General features: G+C 42.6%; 1 protein-coding gene across 1 annotated transcript in view; it reads left to right on the top strand.

Moving 5' to 3' along the window:
* Positions 1 to 1,556: 1,556 nt before the first annotated feature.
* KIF13B (kinesin family member 13B) overlaps positions 1,557 to 16,224 on the top strand; it is a 190,695-nt gene continuing 176,027 nt past the window's right edge. Inside the window, exon 1 of the mRNA XM_082616987.1 lies at positions 1,557 to 1,717. Within this exon, the coding sequence (XP_082473113.1) occupies positions 1,663 to 1,717 (55 nt within the window). The 5' untranslated portion in view covers positions 1,557 to 1,662. The remainder of the gene's footprint in view (positions 1,718 to 16,224) is intronic.

Below are 16,224 nucleotides of genomic sequence, written 5' to 3'. Positions count from 1 at the left end.
CTCCTGTCATTTTCTTCCAGTCAAATGTCTCCAGGACCACTTAAATGGTTTTGAAACTTTAGAGAAAGTCCTCACTTCTTCCCTATTGTATCCCCCCGACCTCTTCGACTCCTAAGGGGCTTTCTCCTCTCGGAAATTTGAGCTTAAATGGAAATACAGTGTTCACATAGAAACTGGTAGCCTTCTCTTTTTCTGCCTGCCTTGTTTCTGTTAAGCTAGATTCAAGCTGTCATCAGAACAGGCCTTTTAAAAAGAAAATTTACCAGGTTATAAAAGAGATATAAAGCGAACAGTGGATGCCCAGGAACCTTGGTACGTTGCAAACCCTCATTTGTTATAACCTGCATGTGGTGAGATGCTTAATAGGAAATCCGTTTAAGCCTAGAATACCCAACTCTGGTAATCAGTCCAAGGGCCATGACAAAAGTTTTTTCAATGCTAAATAAGAGCAAAAGGGTAGGAGTGAGGGTTTTCATCCAGCAAATGATTTCAATATAAAAATATATTCTTTGTGACCTGGTTTTTATTTTTTTTAAAGGATGACAGTGATAGTAGACAGCAATTTGTTGTATCCATTAGTTTTTAAAGAATTTACTTGGTAAAATTAAAAAGCTGACAATGCTAAATTGGTCCTCCTTATTTTGTTTACTTTATTGCGCTGTGAAAATCAAAAGATTTACCATTTGAAACCTACTGCTTCTCCAGCTGAGAAGGCCCCCTTGAAATCTCAGAGGAAGTGCCGCTAAGAAAGAAATTCCCTTCCTGTAAGGAGGGCCTTCTGGGGTTGCATTTTCTATTTTTAACCTTTTTTTCCTACTTATTTTTTAACTGAGGTATAATTGACATATTAGTTTCAGGTGTACAACATAATGATATGATGTTTTACCTTTTTTTAGTTGTGGTAAAATATACACAACATAAATGTACCATTTTAGGGCTTCCCTGGTGGCGCAGTGGTTGGGAGTCCGCCTGCCAATGCATGAGACACGGGTTCGAGCCCTGGTCCGGGAAGATCCCACATGCTGCAGAGCAACTAAGCCCGTGAGCCACAACTACCGAGCCTGTGCTTTAGAGCCTGCAAGCCACAATTGATGCCAGAGCCCAAGGTCTTGACTGGAAGGGGGGCAGGGGGTGGGTTGGTATAGGGTAACCTGTGGATTTATTAAGACCTCCAGAAGAGGTGACTTTTGACTTGTCTTGAAGGCTGATCTCAGCAAACATGGCCGGGAGGGCAATCCAGGCAGAGGAAATAATTTGAGCCAGGGATCAAACACTAAGATTGGCAGGAAATGAGTCTGAAAGAGGTCGCAAGGTCTCCAGTGCCATCTATTCAACTGTTTGTTTCAGCTCATCGACAGCTTACATCTCAGTACTAACTGCAAGGGTAAGTAAGAATTGTGCAGAAACAGAGGGGTATTTACAAGCTCCAGAGAGGGAAGCGCACCGGACCTCTGACCTCTGCCCACGACCACCTACAGGGACTACAAGTCCCGTCATGCAGCGGGGGCGCCGCCGGGAGCCCCGAGTCGGCCCCGCCCCTCCACAGGCCCCGCCCCTGACCCGCCCCTCTCGCCCGTAGCCCCCTCCCGCCCGGTCAGCCCCGAAGAGTTGCCCGGTGGCCGCGGCAGACGGAAGCCGAGCGAGAGCCTCGGCGGCGGCAGGATGGGGGACTCCAAAGTGAAAGTGGCCGTCCGGATCCGGCCCATGAACCGAAGAGGTGAGAGCCGAGCGCGCATGGGGCCGCCGCGGCGGAGGCGGCAGGTGCCTGGCGCGCCCTTCCCTTGGCCGCGGCCGCCGTGTGGGGTCCGGCCGGTCCCGCCCCTGGAGTCCGTGTCTGGGCGGGGGGGGGCGGCGGTCCGCGCACCCCGAAACTTCGTCGCCCGTGCCCGCCCCGCCTGCTTGGGACGCCCCTCCCCTGGCCCGCACCGCGTCCCGGGGCGCCGCGGGCCCCATGTCCCGGCCCGCTGCCCCTTCCGCCGGCGCACCCGCCCCGCCGCCCTTTTGCCCTCCTGTCTCCCTGCCCTTCTAGGAGGGCGCCCGCGCCCCTGGCTCGCTTCCTCCTTCCCCACCCGGCCCCTGGTCCCGCGCCTCGCCGCGCCCCCGCTCTCGGCCCGCCAGCTGTCAGCGCGGCCCCCGCCCTGGGGTCCTCACCCTCCGGCCTGGCCCGGGACAGCCGGGGACCCCCAGGCCCCACGTCGGTGGCCCAGGCGCCCCGACTCCGCACTCCTGTGGCCCGTGGCAGGAAGAAGGGAAGGGAGTTGGGGTTACTTCTGAGAAAGCAGTCCAGTGCAAAAGTCCTTCCTCTTGGCTTTTCACTTTATATTCCTTTAACCTGGATTGTCATGAAGACTTGTAAATCCTTTGATTGAACTTGGGTAGAGGAGTTGCCCTCCCCCGAGCCCCCGCTTTTTCTTGACTGTTGAGAAAGTTTTGTTTTTGCTTGAAGTCATATTCGTCATCTCTCAACAATAAATAGATTAGGTGCCAAGATTCTTGTGAAATTGTATCTTTCAGACATTCTCTCAATTCTGCAGGGAGGGTAGAGAAAGCAGATAAACAGTACATTTAAAATCCTCTTTAGACAGTCAAATGTAATGGAGAAAACCTGACTCAAGTCAGAGGAGGTGGGCCGGGCCTTGGCTTTAATGCTTAACTAGCAGCGTGACAGGGCAAGTTACTTTAATTGAGATATATTGGAAACACCGCCTATATATACCAGGTGCTAGTGGGATCATTATAGTCCCAGGAAATGACTTTTCAGCTGAGAAGTCTCTTAACTAATGCGAATCATTCGTGTAAGTACCAGAACCATTTTCTCAGTCATTTTCGCAACTTCTTTGTTCGTAGTTGTTGTTTATTTATTTATTTTATTATATTTATTTTTGGCTGCGTTGGGTGTTCGTTGCCGTGCGCAGGCTTCTCATTGCGGTGGTTTCTCTTGTTGTGGAGCACAGGCTCTAGGCACGTGGGCTTCCATAGTTGTGGCTCGCGGGCTCTAGAGCGCAGGCTCAGTAGTTGTGGCTCGCGGACTCTAGAGCGCAGGCTCAGTAGTTGTGGCACACGGGCTTGGTTGCTCCGCAGCATGTGGGATCTTCCTGGACCAGGGTTCGAACCCGTGTCCCCTGCATTGGCTGGCGGATTTTTAACCACTGCGGCACCAGGGAAGCCCTGTAGTTGTGTTGTTTAAGTCTGTCTAGAAATTGAGTTGCTTTCTAGATGTCTTTGCTGTCTTTGGTATATATTGAGATACACAGTTCAACAGGTTGACACATGCTTTCTAGGTTTGTCCTCTTGGAAGTTTTTGGGTTTTTTTTTGGAGTTGGTGATTCCTCCTGTCCATGCTCGGCTTAAGGCTATCAAGATGACACAAGAATTTTCCCTAAGAACTTAATTACTTTAAGTTCTCAACGAGTTCACGTTTTGGGTCTTCAACCTTTGCCTCATTAATTCCATGCTCTGACAAAATGAAAGAACTTAGATGAACTCTGACAGTTTCCGAAAGCTTCTAGTCCTCGAGTGTTCAGGCAGCTTTATTTCAATTCACTTCAAGTTTATTACCATCACAGTGATTTAAAAAACCAAAACAAAACACCAAGCCACAGAAAACACAACTTAGCTGGGATTTGATTCTTAAAGGATGATTTCGGCACATTAAAAAAATTTCCTGTTCACGAAAAACTTGGGAAATGTCAGTGCTGAAAAGAGGCAGCTAACCCACCACCACCAAAAACCTATCTCGGATAATTAAAATTCTTTCCTCTTTCCCCCTCCCCCGACCTTGAGTTTCAGTTTTCCAGGGGAAGCACTATCCTTTTTACTTATAAATTGTCATTGATTAGATTGTAATAATTGTCAGTATCAGAGGTTCAAGGGGTACGTACAATAATACTTTTAGCTTTGGAAAAGATGATAGTTGTCCGTTTGGCTGAACTCATTTTAAAATTAAGGTTTATGCATAGATCCATTACCCTATAAGTAGAAGCGCGTTGTTTGTGGTATACTGCCTTCTGATTCATTTAGTGCAGTCTCTTACCTAGCCTTACATTTCCTGAATGCACATGGACTTTTTTTTTTAGTGATTACTACAGATAATTAAAAGTGGTTCTATTTCTATTTTGTTGTAAAGTAGTCATTTACATAAATCTAGAGGTTCTTGTGGAATACAATGGAGTGGAATTCTAAAGCCAGTGATTTTTACACTGCTGTGTAGAGTTTGCTTAAAAAGGCTAAACCAAAGTCATATCCCTTTCCGGTAATTTTGAAAAAATTATTACTGTGACCAGTTATTACTTCCGGGAAAATTAATGGATTAAGTAATAGTATACAATTCTGATGAATAGTAAACTTTTAGTCATAATTGTTTCTCCCTTAGCAGGTTAGTGCAGGAAGCAACCTCAGAAATCACTCTTCACAAATGAGAATGAGATGAGAATGGGTTCCTGGGATAATGTAGTTTTACTCTAAAGACTGATAGTTGGAATCACATTAGCTTGTTGAGGAAAATCTGTAATTTGCAAGAAGCTTCTAGTGTATCATTAAGTTCTTTATGTGATTCAGTATCTGACTGTGCTTAGGTGTTAAGGTAGATAATCGGTTTATTATTTAACATTTATCATGGAATTAAGAGTGTTTCAGTCTTTTTTGCTAAATTACATGTGGGCTTGGGCAACTTAGTTATTTGAACATTCAGCATTAGGCCCTACTTCAATAATAGCAAGAATTGTAATGACTAATGAATATGCTTTTGTCGGGAATGTTTTTCTTGTTATACATTTTAACATTATACTAAGAAAACAAAAAATAAAAAGGAAAATGTCTCTGACATTCTTCCACCTTAACAATTCACACTCATTTTCTTATTTTCATTCCAGTTGGTACTTACAAGCATATGTAATTTTATGTAGTTTTAATGCTACAACTTTTTTTTTTTGCTTTCCTTCATTTGGAGTATGAACTTAAACAGCTAAAGTAAAAGAGGTTAAACTTGTTTCGTCATGAGATCTGGGAGTTCTATTTGCAGTTCTGTTTGTTTGTCATCTCTCAGACCTGTACAGCTCACCAGGTAACCTGGTTGTGTTCTGTATACTGTAAAGAACACCCATTCATACATTATTAACCAGTGAAATTATTAAATGAGCCGAAAGTTTTACAAGCATAATTGATGGCACTAGTTAGATCAGCGACACTCTCCTGTTCAGGAATTTGATGTTTTATAACTTTAGATGGCTTAAAGAATATTTAATATTTATTGAACGCCTGCCAGGTGTCTACCTTATCTTAGTATGGGATCTTATTGCCTTCCCTCAAGGGGCTTCCAATGTTTAAATATGTATGAGGTTAACTATCAAAATGAATAAATCTATATAAAAAGTGTTTGGGAAATATCTTTGCTGTCTACCTAGCCTAAGGTGATGAAACCGGAAATTACATTAGAAATTTAGCTAGAGAGAAAAAACAGTGAAATGGGTTATTTCAGGTGTTAGGAAGCATGGACAATAAATTTATTTTAACAGGTGTTTCTCAAGGGTTTGCTTTGAATTTTTCAGTACTTGATGCAGTGAAAATCACGGAGAAGAATCAACACAGTGAAAGACACAAAGAATAATGTAATGTCTAACTAGGAAAAGAAGTCAGTGTTTGAGTGAATCACAGTCTAGTATCTCAGTGGATAAGATATAGACGTTAAAAATGAAAATCAAGGGGCTTCCCTGGTGACGCAGTGGTTGAGAGTCCGCCTGCCGATGCAGGGGACATGGGTTCGTGCCCCGGTCCGGGAAGATCCCACATGCCGCGGAGCGGCTGGGCCCGTGAGCCATGGCCGCTGAGGCCTGCGTGTCCAGAGCCTGTGCTCTGCAATGGGAGAGGCCACAACAGTGAGAGCCCTGCGTACCGCAAAAAAAAAAAAAAAAGAAGAAAATCAAAACCATTTAACGAGGAAGACTTTTTTATGTTAGAAAAAGCAGAATGTAAAACAGTATGTGTAACAATATGGTTGAATCTACTATTATGATTATTACTATGTTAAAAATGTAAACAGGAATTGGCAAGGGCTAGAAAGAAACATGAAAAAATGAGACTGATCTTGTTGGGGGAATTTTATTTCCTAAAATCTTTCTTTTAGTGTTGTCTAGTATTATAGTATTCAGTTTTTTAAAGTGCACTTTATGGTTTATGCTCATAAGGAAATGACCGTCACATGAGAAGATAAGATTAAAAGGTAAACACCTTCAGCAGATTGCTAGTTATTAAAAGTACCACGTGAGTGATAGGGAGATGTAGGAATTTAGAGTGAAGGATCCCTGGAAACCTGGCGGAGGCTTCTTTCTCAGTGGAGGGAGGAAGCTTATGGTGCCTGGTGGGAGGGGTGGGGAGTTGGCTCTTAGAGAAGGAAGTATGGTCTGAGAGCAAAGGCATGGGGACAGGAATGAGCCAGGCAAGTTTAGGCACAGAGGTGAGATTAGCGTGTGCTAACACAGGGAGGAGTGTTCCGTGAGGTAGACTGGAGACGGTTGAGATTAGGAAGGTCAGGCGAAGTTGCGGCGGGCCCGGAAGTCTGGCTTCAGGGTGGCTGGTCCATGTGCTCCGTTTAGCTTTTGAGAACTTCGTGTGGGTCTTGGACATAAGCATGATGGAGAAAGATCGCGAGATCTCGGGGTAAGATTGAAAGCCTGGGTAGGTAACTGATTCAGGGCATAGCTAGAAAACATTTACAAGCGTGTGGTGGAAATGAAGCCATGTGAATAGGAAGGGTAAGGAGACCAGTCAAAACCAAGTGAGCAGTCGTGAATCAAAAGACAGGTGAAACTGAGGAAGGAGGAGGAAGCTTGGAAGACCCTGGCCGTCAGTGAGGAAAACAGGTGATCCTTGGGAATCAAGGTGCAGGGTTGGGTGGGAGAATCTGTTTGAAACAGGAAGGAGTCTTTGACCCTGAGCCCACTGGTGGTTCTTAAGCCTTCTCAGATAACTGGTGTTGGAGTTAGGGATGACTGTGGATGGAAATTTCTGACATATTTTGTGAAACAGAAGATGCTTGTTTTATTAGCATCTGCTCGAGATGCTAATGGAGGGTGAGGCACACATCCATCACAACATTCTTTTGTTTCTGCCGTCAACTCCGTGACTGAAAAGTGGGATTTACACATATAGGGCCAGAGGCTTTTGGAGAAGAAAGTACAAGTTTATCAAATCAAATCTAAACTTGTTTGAACTGGCATTACTTTAACCGCCCCCCCCCCATAAAACAATGACTAACGTCAACTTTTCCATTTCTTAAGTTCTGAAGATGGACGAAACCACTGGCAAAAATATTGGTTAAGCAGATGGATTGAGCTGTTTAGTGAGGGAAGTGGGTTCGTTATTGATCTCTTTGCTTGCTGATCAGCTTCCCCTTGTGTTCAACAAAGCATATTCTTAAAGCTTGGCTGAGAGAAGCAGTGTCGTCATTAGGGAAGTGTGTGAAACTAACTGGTGTATGGGACACGAAATCCATAACTTATTTGGTCCTGGGCTTTAGCTCTCAGAAGCTGTAGGTATCTTTAAAAGCTGGTAGTAATGAATTCGCCTATTCAATTTAACATGTGTTGATTGAAGAAAAAAATAATAGCTACTTTTTGAGAGCCTTCTGTTTGTGAGCTACAGAGTTCATTCCTTTTTATACCTTATTCTTCAAACAAAACTTATGAAAGGTAGTTATAGAATTGCTTTTTAACAGAATCTCAGAGAGGTTAAGTAACTTTCCCAGAATTGCAAAACCAGTATTTTGGAGCCCGAATTTCACCTATTTTGCCATTAAAACCTGTGCTTTTACTACTATATCGGACATGATGATCTTTAGAGGGGCGTTGCATTCCTGAGCTTGCGTAATTTTCCAAGATGTGCAGGATATATGAGAAGCATAAGTCATGATCTTTGACCAAAAGAGCTCACTGCCTTGTTGGTAGTAAGAGATACACAGGTGAATCAGTTATGAGTGTAGTACACAAAGCAACCATGGCAGTGCCTTATGAATTAAAGAAATGGGGGTGGGGCTTGAGACTGATGAGGAATGGGTTGAAGGCAGTTGACAGGAAGGCATGGCAGGTGGGGTGCACAAGATGAGTTGTTGGACTTAGCAAAACATGGATGTAGGAATTAAGCAAGAACAGTGAGGAAGTGAGCTGTAAGAATTCAGACAGCAGGAAGGAGACAGTATCTGTATAATTAACAGTTAAAGAGAGGTTGCTGTGCATGGACATGGTCCCAAGCACTGAACTAGATTGTTTTAGGTGAATCCTCACAAAAAATGCCAGGAAGAATTTATAACTCATTTTACAGATGAGAAAGTGGGAACTTGGACAAGCTTAGCCACTTGCCCCAAATCACATAACTATCAAGTGGAGAAAGCGGGGATTGGGACCTGGGCAGTTCAGCTCCAGAGCCCCAGCCCTGAAATTCTGTTCTTTCTTGGAAAAGCTGGAAGAATATAGGGAGTGGGGCATGAGAAGCGTGATGGAAGGTGGCCTCGCTGAAGTCGAGAGGTTTGTGGGGAGCAGAGGGATGAGGTACAGGCAGATTCAGAAGGGTCTCGGGCGGGGTTGGAGGAGTGCGGTCACTATAGGTTTTTTTTTTTTTTAAGGTAAAATTGGTATGTAACAGTATATTAGCTTCAGGTGTACAAGGTAACTCTAAAAAGTGATCACCACGGTAACAGTACCAAACAATTACCAAACAATCCAGTTACCAAACAATTAACCCCCTTCACCCCTAACCCCCTCCGCCTCTGTAACTACCAGTCTGTCCTCTGTGTCTGTAAGTTTTGTTTTGTTTGTTCTTTTTTTATATTCCACATATAAATGAAATCATACGGTGGTGTTTGTCTGATTTACTTCGCCTAGCACAATACCCTCAAGGTCCATCCGTGTTGTCGCAAATGTATAGGTTTTTGAATAGAGCAGTGGCACTGTTAAAGTGATGCTTTAGGAAGATAAATTAAGCTGTGTCTTTATCTTGCTCACAAGCTAGTACATGCGCTTGTTTCTGTTTCATGAATGCTGGAGGAAGACACAGGACTTTTGGGTCAGAGGATTTACGGCACAGCAGGTGGCAGGAGCAGTTCCCTTTGCCTGCAAATCCCACGGGGGTGACATGGAGGGGTCCAGATGGATGCTGTGCAGGCAGTGGGTTGGGTTGCATCTGAGGAGCACTGAGCTGGGGGACTCGATTGCTTTTACGTGGTAAGCAAGCCTGCTCTTTGTCCTGAGGGTTGCTGGCTGCAAACACATTCCTGAGAGGTGGGTGGGGTAAAGAGCATTTCTGGCCTTGCAGTCTAGACACACCCAGCAAGAACCTGTCAAGGTGGTATGAAAGCAACTGAGATTTGGGAAACATAGGAAGACTGCGAAGCTTCTGGTTTAGATAACTGAGTGAATGAACGCTGGTGTCATTAACTGAGATCAGAAACGTGGGGGAAGCAGGTTCTACGGTGGAGGTGTGGGAAGTTACGAGCTCTATTCTTGGACGTTCAACAATATTTAGTCAGTGCTTATCACGTGCACTGCACCTACAGCTAAGATGTAGTGCATGCCTGGAAGAAACGCAACAGCCTGGGCGAGTTTTAGGTTCTGAAGTGCAGCCAAGCGGATGGATGCAGAAGGCTGTTGTACAGGAGTCTGAAACTAAGGGACTAGAGATACGTGTAGATCTGGGAGTCGTTACTATACTTAGAAGATAGGGCATCAAATTAAGGCATGCGTGAAGGACGAGGTCACAGAGGCCAAGAAGAGAGGCATAAGGAAAAGCAGGTGAAAGTAATGTGGAGGCCCAGGGCGAAAAATAGCAGAAGAGTCATTTTGACTGAATGAATGAATTGGTGTTGGCATGTTGGTAGTGGGCTGAGAAATCAGTGGGTGTTTCCATATGGAAGCAGTGTGTATACGTGAGCATTCTTCTAAGAAGCTCCACAGAGAAATATTATAAAGTCATAAAAAGAATGAAATAATGCCACTTGCAACAACACGGATGGACCTAGAGATGATCATACTAAGTGAAGTAAGCCAGACAGGGAAAGACAACTATCATATGATATTGCTTATACGTGGAATCTAAAAAAGAAGATGCAAATGAACTTATCTACAAAACAGAAATAAACCCACAGACATAGAAAACAAGCATATGGTTACCAAAGGGGAAGGGGGAGGGATAAATTAGGAGTTTGGGATTAACATACACACACGACTATAAATAAAATGGATAACTAACAAGAACCTGTGCTGTATAGCACAGGGAACGATACTCAATATTTTGTAATAACCTATAAGGGAAAAGAATCTGAAAAAGAATATGTGTGTGTGTATATATATAACTGAATCACTGTGCTGTACACATGAAACTAACACAGCATTGTAAATTAACTATACTTCAATTAAAACAAAAAAGCTTCATATAGAAAGGAAAGGTAAAGAGCGGTCTCTAGAGGTGTAGTTAGAAAGAGGCATTTTTCCCCCCAAAGTCTGGGAGGTGTTTGAGCCTTGTTGTAAATAGAAATAACGGGCTTCCCCGTGGCGCAGTGGTTGAGAGTCCCCCTGCCGATGCAGGGGACACGGGTTCGTGCCCCGGTCCGGGAAGATCCTACATGCCGCGGAGCAGCTGGGCCCGTGAGCCATGGCTGCTGAGCCTGTGCGTCCGGAGCCTGTAAAAAAAAATAGAAATAGCCAATAGAGAGGGAAATTTTTTTAAATTAATTAATTAATTTATTTTTGGCTGCATTGGGTCTTCGTTGCTGCACGCGGGCTTTCTCTAGTTGCGGGAGCGGGGGCTACTCTTCGTTGCGGTGCACGGGCTTCTCATTGCGGTGGCTTCTCGTTGCAGAGCACGGGCTCTAGGTGCGTGGGCTTCAGTAGTTGTGGCTCGCGGGCTCTAGAGCGCAGGCTCAGTAGTTGTGGCGCATGGGCTTAGTTGCTCCACTGCATGTAGGATCTTCCTGGACCAGGGATCGAACCCGTGTCCCCTGCATTGGCAGGCGGATTCTTAAACACTGTGCCACCAGGGAAGTCCCTAGAGACGGTATAGAGGGAAGAGGATAATTATATAATGGGGAAGCCCTGGAGTGCTTAATTTTCTAGATGAGGTAGAATGTGAGGTTATTAATTGAGGGTAAGAAGCATTGGGTTGCCTGGGATCTTCAAAGTAGTGAGTGTCTAGAAGTGTGGTTGAAGGACTTGAACCATAATTTATATCCATTGAGGGCAGTGGGACCATTCCTTCTCAGCTGTTCTTGAGATGTAATTCACGTATCAAAAGTGTATAATTCAGCGGCTTTTTAGTGTGTTTGCAGAGCTGTGCAACCGTCAGCACTATCCGACTCCAGAACATTTTTATCATCCCAAAGAGAGACTCTCTCGTTAGCAGCCACTCTCCACCACACCCACACTCTCCCCTCTCCCCACAGCCCCTGGCAGCCACTAATCTACTTCTTGTCTCTGTGGATTTGCCTTTTCTGGACATTTACTATAAATGGGATCATACAGTATATGGACTTTTGTATCTGCTTTCCCTTGGCATAGTGTGTTCAGGATTTATCCATGTTGTAGCATGAATCAGTACTTCATTTCTCTTTAAACCTGAATAATATTCTGTGATATGGATATGCTGCATTTTGATGCCCATTCATCAGTTGATGGGCATTTGGCTTGTTTCCATTTTTTAGCTATTAATGAATAATGAACATTTATATATAAGTTATTGTATATTTTCATTTCTCTTGAGTATGTGTATACATGGAAGTGGAATCGCTGGGTCATATAGTAACTCTAACTTTTGAGAAACCGCTAAATTGTTTTCCAAAGTTATTGCACCATTTTACATTTCCACCAACAATGTATGAAGTTTCCAGATTATTGCCATCCTAGTGGGTGTGAAGTGGTATCTCATTACGATTTTTGATTTGCTTGTCCCCAATGTCTAGTGATGTTAATTAAGCATCTTTTCATGTAATTAAGCCATTTGTATATCTTTTCGGAGATGCCTATTCAAACCCTATTCTTATGTTTAAAATTGAGTTGTCTTTTTATTATTGAGTTCTAAGAGTTCTTTGTATATTCTGAGTACCAGTCCCTTAACAGATACATGATTTGCAGATACTGTCTTGAATTTGTGGGTTGCCTTTTCATTCTGTTAGTGGAGTCCTTTGAAGCACAAAAGTTTTTCATTTTGATGTGGTCCAATTTATCTGTTTTTTTCTTTTGTTCCTTGTGCCTTTGATTTGATATCTAAGAAACCATTGCCTAACCCAAGGTCATGTGGATTTAATGCCTATGTTTTCTTCTAAGAGTTTTATAGTTTTAGCTTACATTTATTTAGGACTTTGATCTGTTTGGAGTTAAGTTTTGAATGTGGTGTGAGGTAGAGGTCCAATTTTGTCTTTTTGCATGTGAATACCCAGTTGTCCCATCCCCATTTGTTGAAATGACTATACTTTCCCCATTGGATTGTCTTGGCACCCTTGTGGAAAATTAGTTGACCATAAATGTGACGGCATATTTCTGGATTCTCAAGTCTATTCCAATGATTTATGCGTCTGTCCTTAGGTTAGTATCACACTGTCTTGATTACTGTAGCTTTGTAGTAAGTTTGAAATTGGTGAGTGTAGTCTTTCTACTTTGTTCTTCTTTTTCAAGATTGGTTTGGCTATTCTGGTTTTGCCTTATAAGTTTTTTTTTTTTTTTTTTAGATGTTGGGGGTAGGAGTTTTTATTAATTAATTTGTTTATTTTTGCTGTGTTGCGTCTTCATTTCTGTGCGAGGGCTTTCTCTAGTTGTGGCAAGCGGGGGCCACTCTTCATTGCGGTGCGCGGGCCTCTCACTATCGCGGCCTCTTGTTGCAGAGCACAGGCTCCAGACGCGCAGGCTCAGTAGTCGTGGCTCACGGGCCCAGCTGCTCCGCGGCATGTGGGATCCTCCCAGACCAGGGCTCGAACCCGTGTCCCCTGCATTAGCAGGCAGACTCTCAACCACTGCGCCACCAGGGCAGCCCTGCCTTATAAGTTTTTAAATACCTGCTTTCTAACCCTCTGAAGTTGATTGGTTTCTTGAAAATACATATTTTCTGTTTTGGACCACATAAGATTATTTCAATTATTTTGGTATTATAATCTTTCTTCCCCCCATCAGGCGTCGTGTCTTGGATCTTCCTTCATTCTCAGTTTTTTCTTTAGCTGCATTAGAACTCGGTTATATTTTATCTTTTGTTTATTGAATAGATTCTCATGTTCACTGGTAAAAACATAAAAGTAGGTGATTAGGATATTTTATATATCTCTTACTAGAAAGCAAACTACTAATTGGTTTTTTACCTTTGTGGCATCGCATAATTTTCTTTTTCCTTGGGTCAGTGGGTCCCAAGCAACTTGTAAGTATAGTAAAGAACTATAAGTCTTATTCCCTATTCTGCAAGTAAGAATACTGCATTCCAGTTGGGAAAACAAGTGCTTCATACATGAAATATGAGTTATGAATATCATCAGCATGCATAGACATGTAAAAATATTAGGCACATTACACAATTTAGTTGAAAATAGAACCATATATAGCATGCAAAATTTGCAATTTAATTAAAATGTGAATCTTTCAAATAATTTACTATCTTCCTTTTAAAAATGGACCCTAGGGCTTCCCTGGTGGCGCAGTGGTTGAGAGTCCACCTGCCGATGCAGGGGACACGGGTTCATGCCCCGGTCCGGGAAGATCCCACATGCCGCGGAGCGGCTAGGCCCGTGAGCCATGGCCACTGAGCCTGCGCGTCCGGAGCCTGTGCTCCGCAACAGGAGAGGCCACAACAGTGAGAGGCCCGCGTAACACCAAAAAAAAAAAAAAAAAAAAAAAAAAAATGGACCCTAGTGAATTTAACAGTAAGTTATAGCTTTTTAGGAATGTGACATAGGTAAAGGGAGATTCATTTATATTTCTGAGTAGTAGATTTTGTTTGAAAATTACTATTAATTTTCTGGAGAATTAGAAAAGCAGGTTACCGAATGGGCAACTCAGAATTATTTTGTCCACACTAAGAATGATGCGTTTCCCCAGGTGGAATATGAGTTATATAAAGGGAGTCTCCCACGCCCTGCCTATCTTTGACTATGATATCATTGAAGAAAGAGTCATAGCTGATTTATGCATTGAAGAAAGACTTGTTTCAAATTATTGTTCACTTTTACAAGGTGACTAATTTGCTGGCTGAGTAAGCTGAATTATCAGCTGTTGATATTTTATTCATCTTGAGGAACTTGACCTAGAAAAAGATCCTGTTTGGGAAATAATATGGAATCTTTAATGTTAGTGGACTAAATTAACTTTCTTTCCTTCCTCCTTTCTTTCTTTCTTCCTCTCTTTCTTTCTCTCTCTCTCTCTATTTTTAAAATTTTTTATTTATTTATTTATTTTTGGCTGCATTGGGTCTTTGTTGGGTCTTCGTTGCTGTGCGCGGGCTTTCTCTAGTTGTGGCGAGTGGGAGCTACTCTTTGTTTTGGTGCGCAGGCTTCTCATTGTGGTGGCTTCTCTTGTGGAGCATGGGCTCTAGGCGCGCGGGCTTCAGTAGTTGTGGCTCGCAGGCTCCAGAGAGAGGGCTCAGTAGTTGTGGTGCACGGGCTTTGTTGCTCTGCGACATGTGGGATCTTCCTGGACTAGGGATAGAACCTGTGTCCCCTGCATTTGCAGGCAGATTCCCAACCACTGCACCACCAGGGAAGTCCCTCTCTTTCTTTTTTAAAGGACTCGTGAATACATCAAAGAATTCATGGTTCTGAGTACTATAAAGCTTGATTAGTCATGACCTAAACTTATAGCTCTACTTAACTCAAAGATCACTCTGGTTTTTTATTGGTTTTCAGACATAGTACTAATTAAATCCCAATCTCATAATTTTAGGCTTCACTGAGAATAAACTGTTGTCCATGTGTTACTTATTATAATAATGAGTATTTAGTGCTATTTTTTATTGTGGTAAGATAGATATAACATAAAATTTACCATCTTAAACCATTTTCAAGGGTACAGCTCAGTGGCATTAGGTACATTCACATTGTTGTACAACCATCACCACCATCCACCTCTAGAACTTTTTTATATTGCAGAACTGAAACTCCATGCCCATGAGATACTAACTCCTTTAGCCCAGCCCCTGGCAACTACCATTATACTTTTTATCTCTATGAGTTTGACTACTCTAGGTGTCTCATATAAGTGGAATCATACAAAACTTATCCTTTGGGACTGGTTCATTTTACTTAGCATAATGTCTTCAAGGTTCATCCATGTTTTCGCAGAATTTCATTCTTTTTTTAAGGTTGAATAATCTTCCATCGAATATATGTACCACATTCTGTTTATCCGTTCATCCATTGATGGAAAGTTGGGTTGCTTCCACCTTTTAGCTATTGTGAATACTGCTATGAACATGGGTGTACTTTAATGCTGTTTTTGCGAAGGGAGTGCATAGCAGCTGGCTATTTATCTTTTTAATCTAAGTATTGTTTCAAACTAAGAGGAAGATGTTTATGTTTTGGATGTTTGGTAGGTGTTAAAATTTTTTTTTCTTTTTTAAATTCGCCTTAAATTTAAGGCCTAAATTTGGTATTGCTATTTAATCAGTTAATATTTAATCACAGCTTTGCTTTCTAAGCAGTATAGAGCAAGACGTTTTCTATGGAGAAAGTGTCATATTTAGAATTTTGTAGCAGTATAATTTCATTCAAGCATTGGTGGCACTTGGTGATAAAATGCTTTTCGTATATCTGACCCTTAAACTCTCCTCAAATCTCACTGCTCGTATTTGCTTGAGTGTGTGTCCTAGATGTTCCACCCATATTCTAAACAGTCTTGTGAAAAGCCTTCTTTTAACAGCGTTGGGGTGGGAATTTTGTTTGGTAATAAAAACTGAGCTAATAAAGAAGTGAAGATAGTTTATATTTTGAAGGCCACCTCCACTGGGTGTTAAATGTAGGGACATTTGTAAGTGTTGTACTCTTCAGGACAAAATGAGTTTAGGTTGGATATATTAGTTATTAGGTGATTCTTTGAATTATATAGGATTTTCCAGGGATTGGTTCCTGAATCACGCCATTTAATGCTTTCAAACTATTAGAGTGTCTCTAATGAAGTCATGAGGGGCAGGATGGAGGAGCTGTGAAGAGTAGAGGGAAAAAGCCTACAAATATTGAAAGAAAACGTTTGAATCCTTTTTCAATTCCAGATC

Source organism: Mesoplodon mirus (genome assembly GCF_964341445.2).
Source record: "Mesoplodon mirus genome assembly, chromosome: 1".
In the NCBI taxonomy this organism is placed as follows: Eukaryota; Metazoa; Chordata; class Mammalia; order Artiodactyla; family Ziphiidae; genus Mesoplodon; species Mesoplodon mirus.
The sequence above is the reverse complement of the archived record's forward strand: the minus strand, read 5'-3'. Positions and strand labels throughout refer to the sequence as shown.